Source organism: Opisthocomus hoazin, chromosome 6, assembly GCF_030867145.1.
Source record: "Opisthocomus hoazin isolate bOpiHoa1 chromosome 6, bOpiHoa1.hap1, whole genome shotgun sequence".
Taxonomy (NCBI): domain Eukaryota; kingdom Metazoa; phylum Chordata; class Aves; order Opisthocomiformes; family Opisthocomidae; genus Opisthocomus; species Opisthocomus hoazin.
The window spans coordinates 62,731,446-62,756,204 of NC_134419.1; the positions used below are offsets into that span (position 1 = coordinate 62,731,446).

Sequence of the window (24,759 nt, forward strand, 5' to 3'; positions counted from 1 at the left end):
TGGTTTAAATAGATGTTTGACCGGAAACAGTGAACAGTGTATTCATTTGACAAGGATGCAGAATTACTGAAATTTCTTTCTATGTATAAATACACATGAATATTTTATGATACTCATATGCACGTGACATCAGTATGCATGCTGTTCAGCATTTCTTACTAGAATAAGGATGTTAGGTAATGCTGAGTTTTGTTTCATAGAACAGAATCATAGAATTGTCTACGTTGGAGAAGACCTTCAAAATCATAGAGTCCAATCATTGACCTAACATTGTCAATTCCACCACTAAACCATGTCCCCAGATTCCACATCTGTACGTCTTTTAAATACCTCCAGGGATGATGTCTCAGCCACTTCCCTGGGCAGCCTGTTCCAATGCTTTACAGCTCTTTCAGTAAAGAAATTTTTCCCAATATCCAATCTAAACCTGCCCTGACATGACTTGAGGCCACTTCCCCTTGTCCTATTGGCTGTTACTTGCGAGAAGAGACTAACACACGCCTCACTACAACCTCCTTTCAGGTAGCTATAGAGAGCAATAAGGTCTCCTCTGAGCCTCCTTTTCTCCAGACTAACCAATCCCAATTCCCTCAGCCGCTTCTGATAAGACTTGTGCTTTAGGCCCTTCACCAGCTTCGTTGCCCTGCTCTGGACACGCTCCAGCACCTCAATATCCTTCTTGTAGTGAGGGGCCCAAAACTGAACACAGTATTTGAGGAGCGGCCGCATCAGTGCTGAGTACAGGGGGACAACCACTTCCCTGTTCCTGCTCGCCACAGTACTCCTTATACAAGCCAGGATGCCGCTGGCCTTCTTGGCCACTTGGGCACACTGCTGGCTCATATTCAGCCAGCTGTCAACCAGCACCCCCAGGTCCTTTTCTGCTGGGCAGCTTTCCAGCCACTCTTCCCCAGGCGTGGAGCATTGCATGAGGTTGTTGTGGCCCAAGTGCAGAATCTGGCACTTGGCCTTTTTAAATCTCATACAATTGGCCTCAGCCCATCGATCCAGTCTGTCCAGATCCCTCTGCAGAGCCTTCCTACCCTTAAGGAGATCAACACTCCCACCCAGCTTGGTGTCATCTGCAAACTTACTGAGGGGGAGACTGAAACAGAGGAGGACTTAGCATTTTTATGGAAATTCTATCATGTCTGACCAGTTGGTTCAAGGTGGAGCTCAAATTAAAACTTAATTGTACCAGGTAGCCTAAACAGCGGCCTGAGGAGAAAGGCGCACACCCAAGTAACAAGCGATGATCATTCCCAAAGAATACGTAAGAAAAATGCATTTAATCCAAATATTCTTTTTCAGGGCTACAAATACAACCTCCTGTTGGAGGCCAGTTCTGCAACTACTTCGCGATACTCTTAATACTGACAGCAATTCCGCATGTTGCATTCTGGACTCTTTACATACGCTGAAGTACATCCCTCTAGAATAACACGGTCCCATCACTAAAGTAAAGTACTATACACTATGATAGCAATCTGAACTTCACCAAATTAATAAAACTAGAATTGGCATTTCAAACTTACTTTTTGAACTTGTTTATTATCCCAGTTTCATTTTTCTTGATGTCATGCACCATCTTTTGAAGCTTCCTGTAAGAGATTAAACAAAGCCAGCATTAAAATTACCATGTGGTTGAAGACCCATTCATATAAATTAAAATATTTCACACATCAAAATTCTTAATACATGTTCAATAAGTAGTTCAGTTGCTAAATCATTTGTTTGTGGCATGATTTGTGTTATTCTTCTCCTTAATACAATTAAGTGCAGTTTAAACAATCGATTTAAGAGTGCATCAGGAAAGAACATCATTGCTTAAAGGAATAGTTTAGATTATTTCAGTGTTAACATTTTGTTCAGAACTGACTTTAAAACACTCTACAGCTATAAAGTGAATGTCCTCTGATTTCTGACCTTACACAAGTCATTTTATCAGTGAACAGTCTACCTCATTCCCATAGTGTTTGCAATTCTAATAGGAGGGGGAAAATGATACATTCCCATGCCCAGGCCATGTGAGAAACCGTTAGACTACCTGTGACTGAGCTGTAAAAACTCATAATCTCAGGACTCCAGTTACATGGACTGACATCTGGAATCATAGATTGTTTTTATTCACCAGCCACACTGACCTCATTAAAATTTTACTTGTAATCAAGACAATTTAAGTTGAATGTCACACTTTTCACTCAGCAAGTATCATTTAGAATCCCACCTCTTCTCACATTTAAAAACCCTACACCACTAAAATCAAGTCAATGTCAGGAACATAGACAAAACTTTCTGCAAAATACTGATTTTATAGTGAAACCTGCTGGAAGTCTGGTCATTCTAGAAACTTCTGTAGAATGCATATATATTTTTAGTTTCTTCAGAGTATGTTCTTCCTGTCAACCTAAACTAAGTATCTTTTATTAGACCTGAGCTGAAGATTTCATCACAACCAATAAACGAAAGCAATGTTTGTTTTTGATTTTTTGTTGTTTTTTTTTTCTTCCCCAGAAAGGGCTTTAAAAAAAGTTTGCCTTCCATTCTTCATTATAAGTTGCCTAAGTCATTCCACACATTTTAGTCTTGCCTACCTCATCTCTGATGCATGATCAGGCTACCAAAAGACTCTTGGAAGCTTTACTTACAAAGAGAAGTACAAACATCAAAGTATTCTTTCCCTATTTTAAAGCTTTCTTTAAACTCGAAATCTTATTATTCAGAAGGTTGAGTAACACATAAAGCTTCACTAAAAAGAAACTATCTTCCAGCTTCATCATTAGTAATTACAGCTGTCTCTTAAATTAAAATAACATTTTCAAAGAAAATATGAATTAGATAAGAATTAGCTGAACAAAATCAGGAAATAACTGCACTAACATTATATGATTATTTGTCTGCAGTCCGTGGTTCAGGCTGAGCAGACATAGAGCCACTCAAAGCATCAGGCAGCGGTTCAGTATCAGGCTTATGCTGAAAGGGACCTTCCTACCTCTGTTGCTGATTTTAGAGCAATTCTTGTAGGTGGTGACAATTAATCCCACTTTGAGACTTGCTTAAAAAGAACAGTTAAATAAGAGAGTACTTGTAAGTTTCTGGAAACCCGAAATAAATAACAAAGCTTAAATTTAGTCTTGATAACATTTGTTAACAGACCAGAAAATTCTTATCCTTTCATTATGTCCGCTGGAATTGAAGGATATTCCACGTTTTCAGCAGCCCTGTAATACAACATCATGGGATATCCTGCTCTGACAGGCTACGTAATGGGTATTCCTAGAGCCTAAGTATTTTCCCATTTTTACTTAAAAACCAATTCAACCTATTCATTTTAGATTCTGAACTCAGAAAAAAACAACTTCAAAATAACAAACATGAGAATAACTGACAAATAATTCACAAGGACATCTTTAACTTTTGCTCAAAGCTCATACTATTAGTTTACAGCAAAAGGATATAGTGTTACCTGCTGATATAAACAAAATAAATTACTTATAGGTGCAAGAAACAGATGCACAGCAAAATGTTTCAAGATTTCCTGCAACAATGCATTACATCTATAAGAATAGCTTGGATGATTATCTAAACGAACCAGATTCAATGTATCTGCAAATCTGGGGTGAACATCTCAGAACTTCTGCTTTTCAGTGGGGTTTGGGGTTTTCCCCCCCCCCCCCTAACAGATTCAGCTTCTGGTTATGCTTGAGACATCACAAATAGCCATCTTCTGCAGTTTACTGTTTCTGTCTTGTGCCCCAGCTGGCACCTGGCAGTGTCTATAAATGAAAAGTAATGAGGAATGAAAAGAAAGAGATGAGATTTAAATGGCTTAGTTCTAGTATGGGGAGAATGGTTGTCTGCATTTGTGTCCTTTTCAAAAAGGCTTGCCAGTCTAATTAGAAATGTGGGTAAGCATCAGTTATTTTTCTTCCTGTATTTGTTGTTTGCTAGAGATAGGACCCCCACAACAACAACAAAATCTAACTGTAGATTTAGATCTGAATATTGCTTATTGCTAATCTCTGACATGAATATATCTTTACAATAGCAAAACTAGAGCTTTATTTTGAAAAAAGGCGTTTAATGTTTCACATGACTCATTTTAGTTTATATTGTCACTTCGGTCTCTAAAAAAATCCACAAACATACAAATAAAACTCACCCCAAAATTTATAACTACAACTACCCAGAACAGTTTGCTTTTGATTTGATCATGTTTTGGTGAATTGATTAGACTGTCATGGGTATTCCATGTGCACTGAAGAAGGGTATAGTTTAAAAGAGCCTTTTAATACACATTTCCATTTTTAAAAAAGATGTATTTAAATTAGAGATAATCATATGTGCCACTACTGGTGCAGTCAATTATTTTTCCCATGCAGATGGACTGCAGTCAAAACATTTCCATTTTCACCTAATTCAATTTCCTAAAAATCTCTGCCTCTCTTATCCCTCATTCTCTTTCTGGAGCCATTTCATTTTCTAATTACAAACTGTGATAAATTAGGGAGTATTTAACATGTATTTGTGTTAATTTTCTCAGTTTTTGAAGTTATGTAGCCATTACAGGAGTTGCTAGAATACTTAGTTTGTTGCCTCCTGGCAAATTGTATCAAGCCCATGAGAGTAAGCAGATAACCAGTGTACTGTATAGTGGTAAGTGTAGGCAGCCATCAAGCACGGATAATCTCCAGGCCAAGTGGAATCCTCTTTGACCCGTGAAGTTGAACAAGCTGCAAAAACTGGTCTGCCCAGTTAGCTAGAGGCTGAGATTTCTTGAGGTGCCAACCAATACAATAGGCTACAACTGACAAGTTTGTTACAAAGAGCTGTCTATCTGACTTGTGATTTTAGAGAAACAGTAGAAAAGATGAGAGGCAGATAGCGAAGCCTATAGTAAGAGGATTCTCCAAACCTTAAGTGTCTCAAGCTGAAGCCTGAAGGCCATTCCAGAGCAGCAAAGAAAGTGAAGCACAGAAGGGCGTTTATACACTTAAAGTTTTGCCTGGATCTGCTTATCCGACTAGCTCTCAAACACTTCTTGTCTGGCTCTCAAATACTTTTCTTTACTTAAGACAATACTCCAAGTAAAGAGGCTCACCGTGGGAGGAACTTACCAGAGCAGCAGCCCTGAGAGTATCTAGGAAATGGAGGCTACCGTGGCCCAACATAGACAGCCCTTGCTTCAGGTACATAACTACAACCTTCTTTCTTCACACCATGTCTGAGTCAAGACCTCGCTACCAGCTAATGCTTATTCCCTAGTTGTTCTCTTGGGATGAGCAGATATTAGAAACATTCAAGGACCTCGACCAGCTAATACTGTAAATGAAAATAATAAGTAATGTCAGTTTTACCTTGCATTGCATGTAATTTAAGATTATTAGGAGGTCAAACTTAAGACTTGTTTCTTAACTACAAGCAACAACTCTTCTTTCAACTTGGTAGAGAGCTTTTTATGTGAAATCAGGCTTGCAGATAAAGGTGCAGTCTGTGTCACCATTAATCTTTGAAAGCACTTTTTAGCAACAGACAGCTATTTTGAGATCCAGTTTAATTGTGACATGCATAGACTGGCTTGGACCCTTTGATCAGGAGCTCACTGCACACAGAATAGATTTTCAAACCTCTGCAGGTGAGAAATTTGGAAGCCTTTGCTCCAGGTGCTTCTAAAGAGTTTTAGGTTGCTTACAAATACATTAGAAATTCTACATGTTGAAGGAATAACAAAAAAGACTGTTCAATGAATCCTAGAAGGAAACACTTTTTTACCCTGTGTTGCTAGTTTTCGTATCTTACCCGTTCTGACCTCCAGCAATTCAGGATTATCAGACCTATTGACAAATGGGTCACTAGCTGTGATACAAATGCAAAGAAAGACGAAAAGGTTTACCATTGCCAATACAATATACCCTGAAAGAAGGATTTGCTGTGTTACAATATACCTAGCTGTGCTCAAGGACTGGCAGAGCTGCCTCAAGATAAAACAAAATGAAACAAAACCACCCTCTCTTTGATCTGGTCACAGCTCAGCGTATGAGGAATGTATGTCAAGTGGCTATGGGTGGGTCTGGCCTGTGACACATCCCTGCTCTCAAACATCAGCTGGAAGCTTTTGGCTCTTTTGCATATGGGCTATCCTACAAAAGCTTTCCAAAGTTAAAAATTTTTCAAAAGAGAAAAATATAAATAACATGAAGAAGAATAAAGTGTGTAATAAGCTCTCAACTCAGATGTTTTTGATGACATGCAGAGTCCTCAGGCTTGAGAAAGAGGAGTCCATCTTAATTTCAGACAGATCTATACAATAAGGAATTCTCCCACCATTTAGACTAATTTTTGAGAAATTGTATTTATTGGTATTGTAAGTCTGTGAAAACATTTACAGAAATGTATTATGGGAATATGTATATTATGGCTCAGAGCAGAGGGCATGAATGGCTCCTCAGTGGCCACGGCCTCCCCCTGCTCCTGGGAACAGAGAGGGATCTCCTGGTGCACCACTAGCACGGGTCACCAACTCGTGCACAGCGGGTCCAGCACCTTGGGCCACCAGTGCACACTCTGCTTGCCAGCATTCTAGCTGCACAGCTGCCTGTGGCAAGGGACAGCCCATAGCAAGTGCCAGCCCTCTGCTGTAAGAACATATTGTGTGGTCTCCGGGGTGCGAAGACGGGGCACAGTCACTTCAGTGCATCTGGCTGCGAGCACAGATGTATACGTTTACACTTGGGAGTGGTGCCGATAATGTTTTTGGAAACAGGGCTGACTGCAGCATCAGTAGGGAGTGGTGGCAAAACAAAAACCAGTTTTAAATGAATCACAGAAGTTTTCTGTATCACAAGCGTACTTATTTCTGTTTATCCGGAGGACTAGGATTATACCTCCTTAAATTTCTGGCACTTACAGAACTGTCTGAATAATCTGTTGTGCCTCTTGAAAAATGCCTATCTGCACTCCGAGATCAGCTTCTTTGGTTAAAGGAGGGCAGAACTTTGACCATGATATATTCAGACAGATTGTCTACAAGGGAAACTTTGTAAGCAATATTGACACATTCAATATTAAGTGACCTGCATATTCCTTCTCCTCCTCCTAACGGCAGTTAGTTCTTTAACTGAAAAGGTTGAATTGGTTTCAAAATAGTAATAATAATTTAAAAAAAAAAAAATCACACTGTAAATCTGTTAGTTTGCACTCCAGTATCAATTCTTGTATCTTTTTTGGTACATCTGTTGCTCACTGACTGGGCACCCTGTAATTCTGTATTTAGAAAGTCCAGTTTTCTGGAGATCATTACTACCTCCACTCACTTAAAGTAAGTTTGCAAGTAGGTGTAGCCCTCAATTTTGTTTAGAGAAAGGCAGCATAACAGATCATGTAAAAAAAAAAAAAAGGTAGCTATTTCTTGTTTTTCACGCAAATTCAAATGCTTAGCATTGGAAACTTAGAATGGGATTAAGTAAGTACAAATTTAGACTCAAAATAGAAACATCCCCCCAAACCCCAACCTGCTTCAGCTATAAAGTTTTACAGAAAAGAACCACAAAAAAGAAAACAGAAAGCGAAGAAGAGTATAATGGAATTTGGAAAATAAAAGCTAAGTTATTACAAGATAAAACCCAAAAATTAAAGAGGAGAAAATTAAAAATTATTACACCTACCTCTTATTCAAAAAAGCCACACTAAACCACGAAACTAAAGAAGTAACAGCATGCCCAGCCCCCTCTTTTACTGCTTCTCATAGCACAATTATTCCACCACCTTCTCCCCAGCTGGCCTTTATTTTGTGTTTCTATTAGCTTTTCGTTTTGTATACAGGTGTGCAGGTGACCAAATTAAGAAAGAAAGTTATTGTTTCTGGAAAAAGGGGAAGACTCCTGCTTGCTGGGAAAGGAAGGGGGGAAACCCGCTCACCTGGAAGGGGATTTGTGAAAGTACCACAAGAGAGGTTGCAAAGCTTGAAGCTCTTATCTTGGACTATCTTCTCAAACTAAACTAACAAACACGGAAAGTACTACCTTTCTTACAATAGGCTTCCGTTAACACGGTGCTCCTGATGTGGTCTTTGTAGAAGAACACAGATCTCTGTGAATTGGGTGTCTTCACAAGATGTAATTTTGTATTACTTGCCTAGTTTGTGCATCTAAAACAACCTAATTAATTATATAAAACAACAACTCCTCCCCACCTTCCACCTCCCTTCTAATTGCTCAGGAAGCAAAAGGAAATTCTCAAATACAGAAAGCACCTAATTCCTCTCGTTAGGCCCCTTTCAGGTGCTTCAGGTCTCCACATGCATGCGCCCCGATGTCATATGTGACCTGCAACAGCAAGTGGAGCTGCCTTGCAGGGATACGCGGGCTGGCAGCCGCTGCCTCGGTCGGAGCTGGTGTTTTCAATAGCTGTTCTGTGTGTACAATGCATAAAGACACTGCTGAGTTCTTGGAGGTGCAATGAGATAAACCGCCTCAGTTGCTGGTGGTGTAGGATAGGGGGTTACTGCCCCATAGCCACTCGAGGGGCTTATTGCAGCCCCCCCCCCCCCCCCCAATGCCTTTCATGATGGGAAAGGAGGAAGTTTGGAGCTGGAGGTGGTAACCTCTGACACCAAACCATCAGTTCCAGGCCCACAGCCTTTGATCTTTATCTGTAAAGCTGTGAAGAAAAGTTGAAAGAGGCTTGCTTACGGGGAGAAGTCAATTACAGACACCTATCCGAGAGGAAGCAGGAACAACGAGTTGTCTTCTGCTGTGTTCATGAGATGCACAAGAGGAAATGACTATAAATAGTTGAGTTTCGTCAAGAGTGTTGATTTTTTTAAAAAGTCTGAGTAACATCCTATTCTGCTTTCTTTTCAATCATCCACTATTTTGTCTAAAGGCAAAACCCATAGTTGGAGCAGGTGTGTGTTTACATGGTACACACAGAAGCCCAGAAAGGCTAAATATTGATTACACTTTTCAGCTTCACATGCCCTCTGCGTAATCTTCAAACAAGCTATCAATCTCTCTTGTACTAGTAAGTACTAACATAGCCTGAGTAAAATATTTAGCATGTAAAGGCATAATAAATCTTTGACACAAATCAGCCCTAACATGAAATTAACAATATAATTACTTTGAAGGGACTGTGAATTCTTCACATTGAAAGAGCCTATGCAGATTTATCAGTGGGGCTGAGACAACCAAAGCCCTAGCAATGACACCAACTGCTTGGTGCAACGTTTTCCTCATTTTAGATTAACGCTGAGGCTTGTTCTGAGTATGCATGGACACTATGTTAGATTTCATGTGTTTAAATTGTACACTATTTGCAATTACTTTTTTCATTTTATTTAGCAGAGTAGTAGGCCTGATTGCTGTTACCTTTCTTTACTGCTTGCAGGGACTTCACAGCTGGTTTTGAGTATCAGAAAGCAGAGACGGCCAGGCACTTTTTTGTATAGTTTTTTAAAATATAGATACTTAATAAAAGCTGAAGGCATTTCAGGTTTGGACACTTCTCCCCTCTTATTCAGCTTGCTTTTCCCTATATCCCAAATGGATAATCGTGGTACTGCAAGTAGCACAGAGAAAAATTAGCTATTATGATATGCTAAGTGAGTATTGTGTATCACTTCTAAACACAAAGAGCAAAAAGTATTTTCTGTTCTGTAACTGACCTGCTCTGTTCTGAGTCTTTTGGTTAACTGATCCCTTTTATGCACCAGCTGTCTGGATATGAGCTGATGCATAACAACAAACAAACAAAAAAAACCACACAAGCTACATTCACAAGGCCTACTCCATTTTTGTGAATGGTTTGCAAGCAGCAAAGAGAAACTAAATGCATTAGATTATTCTAAAATACAGCTCCAGTTAAAACTAACTGAGCTCTGTACCTCCTTGAAAGACTAGTACCCTACAGCCTGGCAGCTGAAGGAGAGCAAGGACAGAAATTCAAGAGAGTAAAGTGGTTTTTATATTTCACCAAAAAGAGGAAACACAAAGCCATTGCAGGGAAGTGAATAAAGACAGGACTTGGTGTGGACCCAGAAAATTACCACCTGTCAGCGGTAACATTAGTCATGATTCTATGAGCTTTTTTTGAAAGGCGAGATAACATTTCTGTCATTCCTGCAGGCATGTAGATTGAAAGCGCGCTACAGTCAGGTGAAGGACATGAAAGTGAATGAAAAAGTAAGAAAACTGAGTGAACTGAACATAGAAAGATGAAGGCTTAATTTTGATTTAGTGTGCCAACAGAGTGAAGAGTGCTGTTTTTCCTCCTCTTTTGCCTCCTTCACAAATTCAAATCTGCCATTGTAGTTCTGGTCACCTATTGAAGAACATTAAAAAAGTCTGTGTCTAACTATGTAATGGCTTGACCAAGATTTAGCCAGATGTTTAAGCACACACCTAACTTCAGCTGCCTTCAAGTTAGGCAAGTACCTAAATGTGGTGTTAAGGTCTTGCTAATGTGGGCACATAAGCACTGACACAAGATGAATAAATTTACTCCACGATCTGAGTGTGGTCTTCATCAATGTCTTTGTGTCACTGAAGACTGCTTCTAAATACGTTTCTAATGTAGTGATCTTAATCCAGTAAGTTCATGGGGAAGGATAAAAAGGGATGCTTTTTCAATGGGCTGGAAAACTTTGTGGGCTCAATAATTTGACGGCGAGGTGCTGTGTGTACTAGTGAAATGGGAGGCTTTTCTAAACAGCCTCTTCACTCTTCTCCTTAAGCCAAAAGCACATTTGTAATGCATAATGGTCTGCATTTGCTCTACCAAATAGTGCTCTGACAGCCAAATAAAACAGAGCAGAGCTTCTAGATATGGCATTAAACTTTAAACACTCCCATTACCCTACTCCTAGAGACAAAACAACCTGAGATATCTTAACGCTGCCCAATATTTGCAAGTCACTAAGGTGGTTCCAAGACAGAAGCTTTTGTGTATATAGGTTCTAGATAACTTCTTACATGTACTCAGTGTAAGAGAATCACTAATTTTAAGTTTTTCATAAATTTGCATTGCTTTTTGCAAAGCCAAAATTTGTCTTAAAGTATTGCATTATTGGTTCTGTTCATACTTGCTCAGCATGAATAAGAGTAACGGAAAAACCCCTGTAACTGAACTTTCACCATGTTTTTGTAGCTGTCCTTTGTGGCCCAGTACTTCCTTTTCCATTCTCTGACAAGATTTTTCCCTCTCCCAGGCAGTTTCTCTACAGGAATGCCCAAGTTGGCAGGAGACAGGAACTCTCTCTTGTTCTTCTCTAAAGCGTAACTTCTGTTGCTAGCAGGTAATCTACCAAAAATCTGAGATCACAGAATGGTCGGGGTTGGAAGGGTCCTCTGGGGATCATCTAGTCCAACCCCCCTGACAAAGCAGGGTTGCGTACAGCAGGCTGCAAAGTACCTTGTCCAGGCGGGTCTTGAATATCTCCAGAGAAGGAGACTCCACAACCTCCCTGGGCAGCCTGTTCCAGTGCTCCATCACCCTCAGAGGGAAGAAGTTCTTCCTCATGTTCAGACGGAACTTCCTGTGCTTCAGTTTGTGCCCATTGCCCCTTGTCCTGTCGCTGGGCACCACTGAAAAGAGTCTGGCCCCATACTCTTGACAACCACCCTTAAGATATTTATAGCCATTTATAAGGTCCCCTCTTGGCCTTCTCTTCTTCAGGCTAAACAAGCCCAGCTCCCTCAGCCTTTCCTCATAGAAAAGATGGTTCCCTACAGCCAAATGAGAAAACACTGTCACTTTCAGCCAGTGTTTTCCATCAGTTTTCCAATTCTCCTCTACTGAGTTCATAAAACCAGTGATATTTTCTTCCTAAAAGAAATATTTGCTTATCTATCATATTGTACTTAGACTATAAAAGATGCTATATAAAACTAAAATCAGTCCTCTAATGCAGCAATCATTTTAAAAACCACATAAAACATGTAAGAAAAAACTACATAGTAAGCAGAGATGCTCTTTCTGTTCTAATGATCAGGGACTTATAAATCATCTGTAAAAGATGATTTAGCCAACTGAACATGGCTAATAATTACTTTTAACCGATTTCTGCAGTCAGACTCCACCTATGAAAGAAGTAGTGTTGAGGCATTTACATTAAATACATCAGAGCAGGTCACAATTTTTCCTCATCGTGGTGTGCATACAGTAATGTGCTACAGTGGAGAAGCATAGTTTCATCCTGAACTATAGTGGTCCAACAAACTAAAACGAAGCATTCAAATTTTTGAAATGTCAAAATTTTCAGTTAACGTAATATTGTGAATGTTAAGAAGAATGGTCTAAACTCTACAAGTTGTCATTTTTTCAGTTTCTGTCCTGCAGATAACTGAAATCTTGTTTTTCCCTCTGGGTTTGGTCACAATGCTGGAACTGCCTGCAGTGTTGAAACACTGCCTGCACTTTTGATTTCACTCATCCTTTATACAGAAAGCAAAACCAAAGGAATTCTTAGGCTATTTTAAAATGTTCCAGTCATATCTTGTCTGGCCTGTTACAACCCTGAAGATGGCTAGTCAGGATTTTTGATCAGGTTAAATGATTTTCCAAAACTAAATTCACCAAAAGGAGAACTAAAACTTGATTCCATTACTCCTGATTAACTTTTTCAGCTGTTGACTTACAAGAGCTTTGCTTCCAAAGACTATCAGACAGTTCTCAGATCAGAGGCATCTTCCAAGGCGAGAAAGGAAGTCACTGAAAACAGCACTTTTCAAATAAAGAGATGAGGTATTTATATAAAAATTTCTACCATTGTGGGAGCTCCTCTCCTGCCCACCTCGATAATCTAATGTTGCTTTCCGACACTGTCATGGCTAACACAAGCCATAACAGTGTGGAGGGCTTTCTTGCAACATTTTACAACTGTCATATTTGCCTTCCAAAAGAAAAGCATCTATCACATTATAACATAATGTGCAGTATGTAGGTTTTGAATGACTCTGTAGAACAGAACTGTTTTGTTCTATGATCAACATATCACTGAGTATCTGCAATGTCATATCATGATTACTATCTAGCACTCTGCACAGCTGTATAGGATATAGTTTTAAGTTAACAACGAAAAATGGCCAAGTTTGCTGGAATGCTTTTTTTCTTTCCCCCATGGCCAAGAAAATTAATTTATTGGGTTATTTGCTTGGCTATTGGTAATTTATTATTTGACAAAAAAAACAACCCAAGTATTTAGATGCAATCTATATTACTATCTTTTGCTGAATAACACACAGTCATAGGCCTAAGACGATGTCATTTGTGATTGCTATAGTTAGCAAATGCTCCTACTGTGGACAGTTATTTTGGTAATGTCACTAGAAGACCTAATTTTATTTGGAAGAAAGTGCATATGAGGCAGTGGTGGAATAAGCTATGCCAGTGACTGAACAATTTTATCAGCACAAGTAGAGTGAAACTATAGGTACTGTATAAAAATAGCTGATCCTGTGAACAGACTATGCTTACACCACTACCTACATACAGAGATTAAATTAGGGCTTTTCACTATAGTTTCAATATTACACTGCATCATTTTGTCCATATTTTCATTTAAAACATAGGTAGATCACAGTCACGCTTTTAAACACACTTTTCTGTAAACAGCATCATAGGAAGGAAATGCTGTATAAGAATAATTTACCATGCAGCAACTTCGGTTTTAAAAAAAGTAGTGTTTTGGGGAGGTTTTTTGGGTTTTTTTAGGGCAGCATGGAGATTGGTCCAGGCAGGATGACAAAGCTGAAAGAAGCACAATAAGCAAGAAAAAAAGCCACTTTAAAGGGATTATTAGAATGAAAATCTTGTGCAGAGAAAAGGGAAGAAAAAAGGACAAATACAGATGGGGTGGAGGCTGAAGTAAGGGCAGAGGGAGAAGCAACAGGAGGATATGACTGGAGAAGTCACACTGGGGGTGAAGGACGGGATTTTTACAGTGGTATTTGGGGAAGTTTGCATTTCGTATCTCATTCCATTCCAAAGTCCAGAGGTGAGAGAGATTCATGAACTATTTAAGCTGACAGAAAGCTAGAGGAAACAGAGATCATACACCTTTATCATTTAATCACAATCCCGTGCTTTGTATGGCAAACTGGACCTAACAACCCTACAGAAAGAACTTTTGTTTGTACTCATCAGCACGGCAAATGTAGCTGGTGACCTCTTTTTCCCCCATGCTTCTGAAATTCAGCTTTAAAGACTGCATACTGTTGGCACTGCAATTTCACGTGACCTTACATCCCACCTATATTTTGTGGGGCTAAAAGGCAGGTGCACCACAAAAGCTGCTGTCGTAACAAAGTGCTACTGAGCAGTGGAAAGTTGTCAAGAGAAACTGGAAGCTGTGACAGAAGGCTGCTAGAAGTGGCCATGGGTGGTGTCCCAGAAGATCTTCACAGCTCTTAGCCCTTGGGGCCTGAGCATGGAGGCAGATGAGGCTTTTGCTAGAAAGAGGAGAAGAACAGAGCAGGTAGAAGAGAAGGAGCAAGCGGCCATGACTGGTGAAGAAGAGATAGTGATGAGCAACTAAACGGGGTTGGTCTGGAAAAATCTTGTATGTGGAACAGCTGATTTGGGCCTCTACACCTCTGAGCAGTGTACAAGTACCTGGGTATTTGCACAGCCTTTCCTACCAAGTCTATATAACTAAAAGGCGGAACAGCAGTTAAAGTTGGATGTGGACTTTGGTGCCCAGGTCTGTCATGGGGAGGATTCTCTAACTTATTTCAAAACTCCAGTTTCTTTCCTGCTTGAGTTTGTTTTGTTCTTTTGTCTTGTTCAAGTCCATAGATGCAATAAACTATGTTAAATTTTGACTTGAAAAAACAGATTAAGTTTCTAAGTCTGCTACAATTCACTATTAATAGGAATTAGAACTACTGTCATAAAATATTTTTGTACAGTGCAAAACTAATATTTAGATATTCCCCATTCATTTTCTTAAAAATTAAATATTCCCTATGATACAACATCCTAGACATAAAAGGTATCAGTTTACAGTTAAGTATCAAACAAATTCAGTTTTTGCTTATACACTTTCAAGAGGAAACGGTACCAGAAAATCCTCTGGTAAAGACAAGACCTAGAAGTTACAGGCAAGCTATCTGTATCAGTAGAAAATTAGTGAAGACCATAAATACCTTCAAATTTGATAGACAACTAACAGACATTCAGGCCCTAAAGAAATGCCTTAAGGAAACTCCTCTTGATTTTAACAGAATTCAGATTTAAATCCTGTTTAGCAAAGGATGTTAAAACAAAATATTGCAAATAAATTGACACGCTTATCCGACCCAAGGAGAAAAAAAAAAAAAGTCAGTTGCTTTTTTTCCACTTGCTTTTCTTTGGCAGTTATGGTTGGAGATAGTAATTTTAAGGGTTTTTTTGGGGGGAAGAACTGCTGCAAATTAACGAAGCCGTCTGAAATGAACATGAAACTATGCTCTTGGAAAAGGCTGTTTGCAGTCTGGAAGCTGTTGGCTGCATGACCTTAGGCAAGGGAAAGCATGTGGTACACTTCTGGTTCGTGCCATGGTTTGCCTGTCACTGCAGTGGTGATGGTAATGATGCCTTTGAAAAGGACTTTGTGATACACAGCTGAAGACAGCTATGAGCAGAGGGTCATTATTAAGGTTTGTAGTCATAATAAAAAAATGCAGCAAGTCTGAAGAGATGCTATAACAGAATCATATATAGCAGCTAGAAACTATTTAAAGACCAGGAATCACAGACTCATAGTCTAAGAAAGTTGAACCACAAAAGACTCTGCAAGTTTGGTGCTGTGTCTTTTGAGTTGCCAACTTCCCATTACCTTTGCTACCTATCATCCCTGATTACCAGTGCATCTATTTATGCATACATTTGTCTGCAGCATAAACTTTTTTTCTGAGGTTCAGGCTGAAATCAAGGCACACTAGAGTCTGCCATGGCAGCACGGCTATTTCTCATGTATTCATTCCACACTTTAGAAAAACCACTCAAAGTACCAAATAATTTGTATCCACCACATAAATTAAATTACCTAATGATAAAAAAACCCAAGCCTTGGACTTCATTTTTCCTGACTATAGGGAAGCAGCTAGAACACACAATGCACTCTGACAGAATACTTGTATAATATTGTGCATACCTTGTAACAAACACTATATAAAAATAATACTGGAATTCCATGAAGTTCCAGCATTCCTATCCAACTGATATTAAAGTTGAGTGACTTAACTGCAAACAACATCCATACCACAACATGGTAGTTAGAGGCACATAAGAACACTTACAGTTCTTATTGTTGCAATAAACAAATGAATGGAGTATGTTAAGAATTCAGATCTGACATAAGATTTGCTAAAGCAACAAAAAGGTAGGTCTGGGAGGCTCAAATATACCCACACAGAACAGATGAGCTTAGCAAAACCACATAATATCTAGTTTTTCAGGTCTACATTTAAAAAAATCAAAAGCTCTACTCTCAGACACTGACTCAACAGCAATGCTACTTTTAATTTCTGCTGCTATAAAGCAGAAATTTTAAAAAAGCTCTCTTTAGAAAAACGTGAACCATAATTACACCACTTGAAACTATGTTTGGTAGGAATATTTCTTGGCATTGCATCTTGCCATATGGAAGACGGTAGGTTTTTAAAGTTACTATTCAGTTCATGTAACATTCAGTACAAGCTCTGAACCATCTATGTGCCTTCCATGCAGACAGGAGGCTATATTATGAAGTCAGCTGCACTGTCAACAAGTCAGGTAGTGCAAGAGGGTATTTGGCTGTTTTAAAGAAGGAAGAAATGGCTGCCACCATGTTATGCTGATCCCTTCCTATCATGGAATCATTAAGGTTGGAAAAGACCTCTAAGATCATCAAGTCCAACCACCAGTTTGCACATCTCTGCTAAATTTATTTTATGAATATGTACTCATGGAAAGTTCTGCCATAAGTATTTAAATACCTGATACTGTAGTAAGCCCATGTAGCCAAGTACTCAGCTTTCTGTCTAAGGAGGTATTTTGACGTGCTCAAATCAAAGCATCCATGTACTTCCACTGCGTATAGTGAGAACACTCACATGTTTGAGAAATGCATGTTCCTGCCTTCCTCGCCCAACTAGGGTGAAGTGGCTGTGAGGCGGAGAGAAAAAGTAGCTTTTAATACTTAAAGATAATACAGGACAGCAGAACTACCTCCTCCTCTTCCTTATTTTACAACAATATTAAAGCTTTGGACAAGGTGAAGAGTGTCAGCCAGTGTAAAGAAGCAGCAGGGGTGTGGTGGCTGCCTTTCTGGCTTAGGGCTTTTGAATCAGTTCACAGACCAGCTGTGGAGCATTATAACCCTCACATGGAGACACCCCTCTGCATACTTGAAAGTAATCCTGCTTTAATCGTTTGCAAACATGCAGAAGATGCATCCTGGGTACAATTTTATCACAGCAGAGAGTATGTGTTTTATTTCTTTATGTATCAGTAACCGTCTTGATGGCATCAAGCTTTCCACAGTATCACTCAGCTTATTATCTTGAGATAGCTAGTTCAGACCAACATTGAGACCCAACACCATTTAGACTATTTAAGGTGATCAACTGCAGACAACGAGGAAATTCACTGTGTCCTTTCCCCTGTCCGTTGAGCCTTCCACAGATGTGTTGCCTGGGCTGTGGGATGCAGTCTGCTAGGCTTACATTAGGTGTGCCTAGCTGAGGAATATAATGGTCATGGCAGCTCTTCAACTGCACACACTGCCCCCCCCCCCCCCGCCTGTATTTCAACAGTATGGAAAGCTTAGATATCAAGAAATGCCATTCCATCAAGATCAGCTTTACAAAAGGGGTTGTTCCGATTTGCATGAAGGCTTCTGGGGAGAGGGACAGAGACTTGAGAATGACTTATAAATTAGTATTGAGTGCTTAAGTATGGTATATTCTAGGAAAAAATATTTTTCAGTGTTTCGTGCTTATTTTTCAGGGGAAAAAAAAGTTTCTATGCTACTTGAATCTGAAACAGGACTTCTTTTAACTATTCAGGAAAAAAAAAGTCACAATGAAAGAGCCTTGAGATGCCAACTCCACCAACACTCCAATCGAGTCACACTAAAAATACTTCAGTCGTGGTCAGCTTCTGCTTTTTTCCCTCTCAAACCCTGTATTTAACTTTGTTCTCCTTCGCTCAGGAACATTTCCCGTTTTCCAGTTCCCCCTATTCACCAGTTCTTTCGAAGATTAGGAAATGTTACAGAATTGAACTGCAAAAGCCATTTTCATAGGACACTGATTAAACCATTAAGCAACTCCTTCAGTTCTTCTGATTTGCATAAGGCTCATACATATGAGTGAGGCAAAGACTATGTTTTTTTAAGTTTTGAAAACAAACACTCAAAAAAAGATTCTTCTTTTCACTGGGGGTGAAGCAGACGCGCATTCTGCTTTGAAACCCGTGCCCAGTTAATCGCTCCCGACCTGCGCTTACCTCCCGCACCTCGCCGGGCCGCCCCGGCCACCGGCAATTAACGTGGATTTACTCCAAAACTTCCGCCAACTTCCCCGTGCCTCGGAGCCTCTCGGTGCCCCCCAGCCCGCCGCGGCCCCCGAGCCCGGCGCGGAAGGCGGCTCCCGGTCACCCCTCCCCGCCCGCCCCCCGGGAGAGCCCCCGCGCCGCCCCGCTGCCCACCGCGGACGAGACCGAGAACCGAGGAGACCGAGACCGGCCCTACCTGAACTTCTCCCCGGCCGGCACGGCCAGCTTGTTCAGCCTCTCCATGCTCCGCGCTGCGCCGGGACCCGCCGCGCCCGTTCCCACCGGCACCTGCCGCTGCTTCCTCCTGCCGGGCTGGGCTCGGCTCCCGCCCGGTGCCGCGGACCGGGGCGCGGCGGAAACCTCTCCGGCAGTAAACGCTCCGCGGGGTTAAATCGCGGCCGCTGCCGGAGCCTCTCCCTGTCCCACCCGCGGGCGCTCGCGGAGGAGGGACCCGGTGCTCGGGGCGCCCGGCCCGGCCCGGCCCCGCCGCCCGCCCCCGCCCCGTCCGGCGGCGCGCACAGGTGGCTGCGGAACCGGCGGCCGAGGTGGAACCGTGGCAGCGGGCAAGGCGAGGCCTCGCTGACCCGCTCCTGCCTGTAGCCCCCTCGGGGTGCCTTAGGGAAGCGCCGGCTGGGCCTCGGAGAGAGGTGAGCTGGCGGTGTCGATCTGGGGGAGCTCCGGGGGCCGTGGCAGGGCCAGGCCGCCCGCCCTCAGCTGTGCCCAACCCCGGGTGGCTCTGTGGGCTGCGGCGACCGGGGCAGGTGCTTGGCTCCCTCTGCTCCCCGCTCCTCTGCGCTTCCCGGTGAAGATGTGCCAGGTAGCGACGTGCTGCCCTGGAAGTTTCCCGTTCCCAGAGAAAATCACCCTGTTATCCCCATCCTTTTGCATATCGCTGTCAGGAAAAAAACATTTCCTCGCTCTGTTTCTTAAACTAAGGCAGGAGCAAACCCAGATCCTTCCAGGGGCACAAGCAGAGGCCATTCCTGCCCAAGATGCAGGCAGCTGGGCTGTGTTCAATGGCTCTGACACCTCTCAGCCTGGGATTTTTTTGCTTGGTCTTGATCTAGGCAGCTGGTTGTTTCTGAGGGGCAACATAAGCAGCTACCCGTGTTCAGCCTTCATCCTGAAGTGCTGATTAACTTCTGCACCTTTGGAGGAGGACTCTGGTTGCTCTCTTCCTGTATCTTTGGCCTGTCCACAGCTTAGTTTATAAGCTACAGCTGCCCTAGGCAGGAAACCTACTCTTCTTTTTTTTAAAAATGTACATCTGCATCATGCTAATATGTTTTGACAAGTGCAACATGTTTCAAGGACACACAAAGATATTTCTTGGGGAGATTCTCACGCCACTTAGGCTAGATTTTCACATGGATGGGTCTCCTCCTCAGGTTGTACTGACTGTAGTTTTTTCTTGTGAAAATGTAGCGGCAAAACGGACTTTCCTGGTTAATGCACATTGCTGTGGGGAAACAGCCTGCCACGAGATTTGTGGTTTTGATAACAGTATTGCTCTGATCTTGGCATGGCTGAAGGTTTTGGTCTTTGAGCTTTCAGCATGGATATCACTGGATATTTGCATACAGTATTTCTCTAGGGGGGGCCCATAGTAAACAAATTGCCCTTTTTGGAGTATCCTATAAAGTTTATAGAATGTAAGGAATAACATAAGAATGTTGAATGTTGTTTACTACACAGATCTCTGGAATTCCACCCTGCATTGTACCTGGTTGTGAACTGGACACCTTTGCAAGTTTACTCCCTGAAAGTTATTTTGAAAATGAAATTAATTTTGAATTGTTTGAAGTTAACACCTTAGCAGTATGAAGTGGGTATAAACATATTGCAGTGTCGCTTTACTTTTTGCTAATATAATCTTCCTGCTATGTCTAAACATATGTCAGAATACAGGATTTGCTCCGTAGGCTGATGCAGTGATTGCTCTTAGACAACAACTGCCGCTCACCTGTCGCAGAAATCCCAGACTGTTTCGCTTTGCGATCTCTGGTGGCAGCCTGTCATTTGCACTGCCGTACCGGTTTCGCCTTGGTTCTTCCTGACTCAACAGTCTGCAGGCTTAGTTTTAATGCTCTGCAGTGCCCGGTGCAGAGGCCTTTCATGCCTGTCCTCGCAGCGCTGTCAGGGCGGTCCCCAAGTCCCCTGTGCTCAGGGCTAGGTGACAGTGCAGCTCACGTAGGATCTCTCATCTCTCTGATCTGCTGTGTGCTTGTGTAGCTGTGCTGTGCGCTTGTGTAGCTGTGCTGTGCAGCGGACTGGGGAAGGAGTCCACTACAAACAATCTAGCAAAAAGTCACAGTAAAGGGGGTTTTAACTGCATCGGTGCCTTGCTTTGATGTGGATGTTTGTGAGGGTGCAGCACGGGGTGGGAGGAATAGGGTGTGTGACTGCGGAGACTGGTACTGCTGCCAAGGAGTTACTCTGAAGAAAGTCTCCATTGCACAAGACTTGTTCATGAGATTCTGTGGCAGGTATCTGCTGTGGGGCCTGTCCACTGGTCATACCTCAGCCTACTTGCTTCTTCTATGCACATACATGGCCCAGCATGCAGCCCTGCTTCACCGTAATATCTAAAGGCAGCTGGTAGCCAAATAAACCCAAACCCTTACCTATTACTCCATCAGGGCTTGTTTTTACCTGTCTGGAAAGCAGTACAGGGTAAAGAGGTAAATGCTTGTCCTCACAGCCCTCGTCCTCTGAATGCTTACACAGGACCTATCTTACTTTCCTTTATATCCACTCCTACCAAGACATACGGACGCTGGGATTTTTTCTTGGGGAGAAAAGAGTCCTGGCCTAGAATTAGCAGAAGTCACTATTATCAGGGGATGTGGCCTACACTGGCTCTCTTTGCTCATGCAGAACATGGGCAAAGAATAATTTAGACCCTTCCTCCTCCCAAAAGCACATACAGGACCCAGTATCCCACAGTTATCTTAAACCCAAGGCATCTGCGAGAGTGGTTTCTCCTGGCCACCTTAGCATATGCTGTTCCTGGGAAACCAATGGAGAGTCAGGTGCAGGCAAAGTCCTGAAATTAAGAGAAGGAAGCCACTCTCCCCCAAATGTCAAACGAAGCCTTTCTAGTTACAGTGAAATTCCTCCCATTCCCCATTTAAAATGTGTATGTGCATCAAAACCATCTGGATCTAAACAGTGTCACCTCACCAGGAAATGACTACAGCCTGCCTAGCTCTTTCTGGTCTGCCTCCAAATCAGCCTATCTGCCCATCTACCCTGGTGTTGAGAAAGCTTGCTTGGGTGCTTCAAGGTAGGACAACCACTAGAGAAAAACCCTAAATAAAGAACACACCCAATCTCCTCCAAACAGCCCTAGGCCTCTTCTTTTGCCCAGAGACCAAACTTCTGGCCCATGTTGGGACTGATCCTGTTTGTGGTCAAGAAGGTTTTTGTATAGTCCATGCAGAGAGGAGCAAACCCCAGTGGGCAGCTGTCAAGGGGGGCCCTGCAGACTTGCATCAGGGACAGGGCAGGCGAGCAGCAGCAGTTCCTTCATCTCTCCAGCGTTACTCATCACCCCAAATCCATGTCTCTGGGGGCACTGGCTGGAGGGGGGCCAGGGCTTCAGTAGCACCTGTTCTAGGAAACACCCTGCCTTCCTCTTCAGGAGACCCGGGAGGGTCTGAGGCGGTGGCAGTTTTGAACCACGCAGCAAGCATAATGTCATACTATTTTTGTGGTTGTAGCCCCAGCAACTGTCCCTCTTTGACCAAGTAGGCTCATTTGGAGAATGCCAAAGAGGAACTGGGATTTGTTTCACCATATGGGTGGCATCTTGACCATAGTGATGGTTAATGTGAAATCCCTCCTCCTCAGCCACGAGTGCCGTTCTTGGCAGAGAGGGGTTAGTTTCGAGGGATGCCACAGCTAGGGCCAGTGGAGACAGTGGGAGAGACATAACCACCAGCCTGCAAGTGTTGCTGCCCGCTGAGACGTGGCCTGGCAGCCTGGACCAGCCTGCACTGCCCAGCTGAGGTGAGGAACAGGTCTGAGGGGTGTGGGGCATAAAGTTGTCCCAGGAGAATATATCTTGATGTGTTGGATGAGGCCTTTTGCAGAGGTGTTCCCACAGTACTGCTTTTCTGGAGCATCATCATTCAAGTGCTTTACCTAAATGGTATTTTCTTATCCAAAGCTTTAAAAACCCACATTCACATGGACTCTGCCATGTTTGTGATGATGTAGATAGCCAGTAACTTTATTTTCCTGTGTACAGCTACAAAAGATACAGGATAAATTCCTGACACCATTACTTAACACAGGTAATGCTGGATTTGCCAGTAAATTCCTTTGGCAGAATGGTTCACAGAATATGCATGCATTTTTATTTTTATTTTTGATGCTCAAAATGCCATTGAAATTTTAGAAAAGACCTTCTAAATGCTTGGACAGATTTTCTAAATATAACTCTTGCAACATCATTTCCTCATCACTGCAAGTGTTGTGGCTTAGTCTGTGTTTGTTTCTCTGATCCTCTCCCAATATGGCTGTGTAATTCTCCTTTTATGCTCGTAAATAAAAAGATTTTTAAAAGCAACTTCTCTATGCTGTATGTTCGGAAGCTAAAATTGTTTTTCACCCTCTCTGCTATTTGTTTCCCGCCAGCTCATTCCTTGTACATGCTGCCTCACTCTGGCGGCGTGTTCTGTTTTCTATTTAAGAGCTGTGAGGTCATCAAGTCATGGTCAAAACTAGACTTGGTGGAACAAATTCTGTCTGAGACTGTGAGTATCCTACCTTCATTTGGTCGAAAATTGCTGTGAATTGCCAGCTATCTCCTGTTTGACCAGGGTTCCAGTTTTCTATACCCTATTGTTAAGGTCATTTACGGTTTGACTTTGCTTTTTTTTTTGAGTAGATAGAGAACCCCTGTCGCACAGAAACAAGGGACCAGAAGACTTGTCTGAAGCATTTCAGTCCACGGTAAGTGGTGTTCCTAGATCAGAACAGGCATCTTCATACAGAGCCAATCTCAGCAGAGAAAACATTAGGCAAAATACAGAGTATGACTGGTATCACTGAAAAGACTGATGGTTTTTCTTGGCTGAAGGTTTTTCTCTGACTCCTTTGATGACTGCTTTTTCTGATTTCCGCTGAAATTAATGTTCTCTAGTTTAGTACCTTCCAGTACAGTTTGTATGATGATTTTGGGTTTGCTAGGGATTCCTGCTTAAACTTCTAATCTCACTAATATTACAATGTTAAATATTATATGAAATATCAACTGTACATATCTTCCTTTTAAATTCATAACCTTTGATGCTAACACATTTTGTGGAGACCATTCATGTCATTGTCTTAATACGGATTACAGATTATGACTATGTTTAGTGTAGGGAACCTAGGGGCCTGTTTGAGTTCCTAATCTGGGTTTGCAGCCGAAGCCACATCCTGACTGTATAATGGGGTGAGGCTCAGTGATGCAACCTCCTCTGCATGACGAGAAACCCTAACAATGTGTCCTAGGCAGGAGCTGTGGCACATGGGAGAGATGGACAATGAAGCTGCAGCAGAGAGTGTGAAAAATCCAAGTCAGTGTATAGATACAGCCTTGGCTCTCAGTTGCAGTTTCTGAACTTCTAGAATTTCCCATAGTTGAAAGAAAAAGCAGAGAACTGTAAGCTGTATCATGTAGCATAAAAATTTAGCAATGAGAAGGTGAATAAAAAGAACTGCAAATAGATTAGTTTAAAACATCAGTTTACAGTAAACCTTTTTAATGTTTATTTTTATTTTTAATGCTTTGAGGAGACAGTGCTGCATCAACGGATCTCAATGAACTATGCATGACTTTCAAGAGGAAGCTATTTTTTACAGATTACATTAATGCTTGTAGATACAGTCTAGTGCCTTCAATGTACATAAAACAGCTGAGAAACCTGATCTGAAGTAAGCAATTGGTTTGATAACTAGATTTCAATTTTATGCATAACATGATCATAGAAGACTTACTTTTTCTCTCAATCATGCTAGAAAACCTATTTCTTAACTCCTTCTCAATTAGTAAATTTGTATCTCCAACATTAATAGAGAAGACAGTGCCAAAATTTTTTCTTACAAGTACTCAGGAGTCAAGGACGCAACTGTTCTTTGTAGGAAAGAATCGTTCAGATAGGTTTCATGTACAACCTCTCTTGCCGAGTAGCTAGTATATTTGCTCATTTTGCCTTTCCCACTTCTGGGCAATGTGGGGAACCACAAGATGTT

At 41.8% G+C, this 24,759-nt stretch overlaps 1 protein-coding gene across 9 annotated transcripts in view; it reads right to left on the bottom strand.

Moving 5' to 3' along the window:
* BLNK (B cell linker) overlaps positions 1 to 24,759 on the bottom strand; it is a 105,525-nt gene that overhangs the window by 30,939 nt on the left and 49,827 nt on the right. For 7 of the 9 annotated variants that reach the window (XR_012764283.1, XM_075423500.1, XM_075423503.1 and 4 more), the window contains one exon: positions 1,536 to 1,601. Coding sequence is in view for 8 of the 9 variants with exons in the window: in XM_075423500.1 (XP_075279615.1) it covers positions 1,536 to 1,601 (66 nt within the window). In the remaining variant the exon portion in view is untranslated. Of the gene's footprint in view, positions 1 to 1,535; positions 1,602 to 18,712; positions 18,958 to 24,759 lie in introns of those variants that run through there. The other 2 variants (XM_075423505.1, XM_075423501.1) reach the window with 1 other exon arrangement.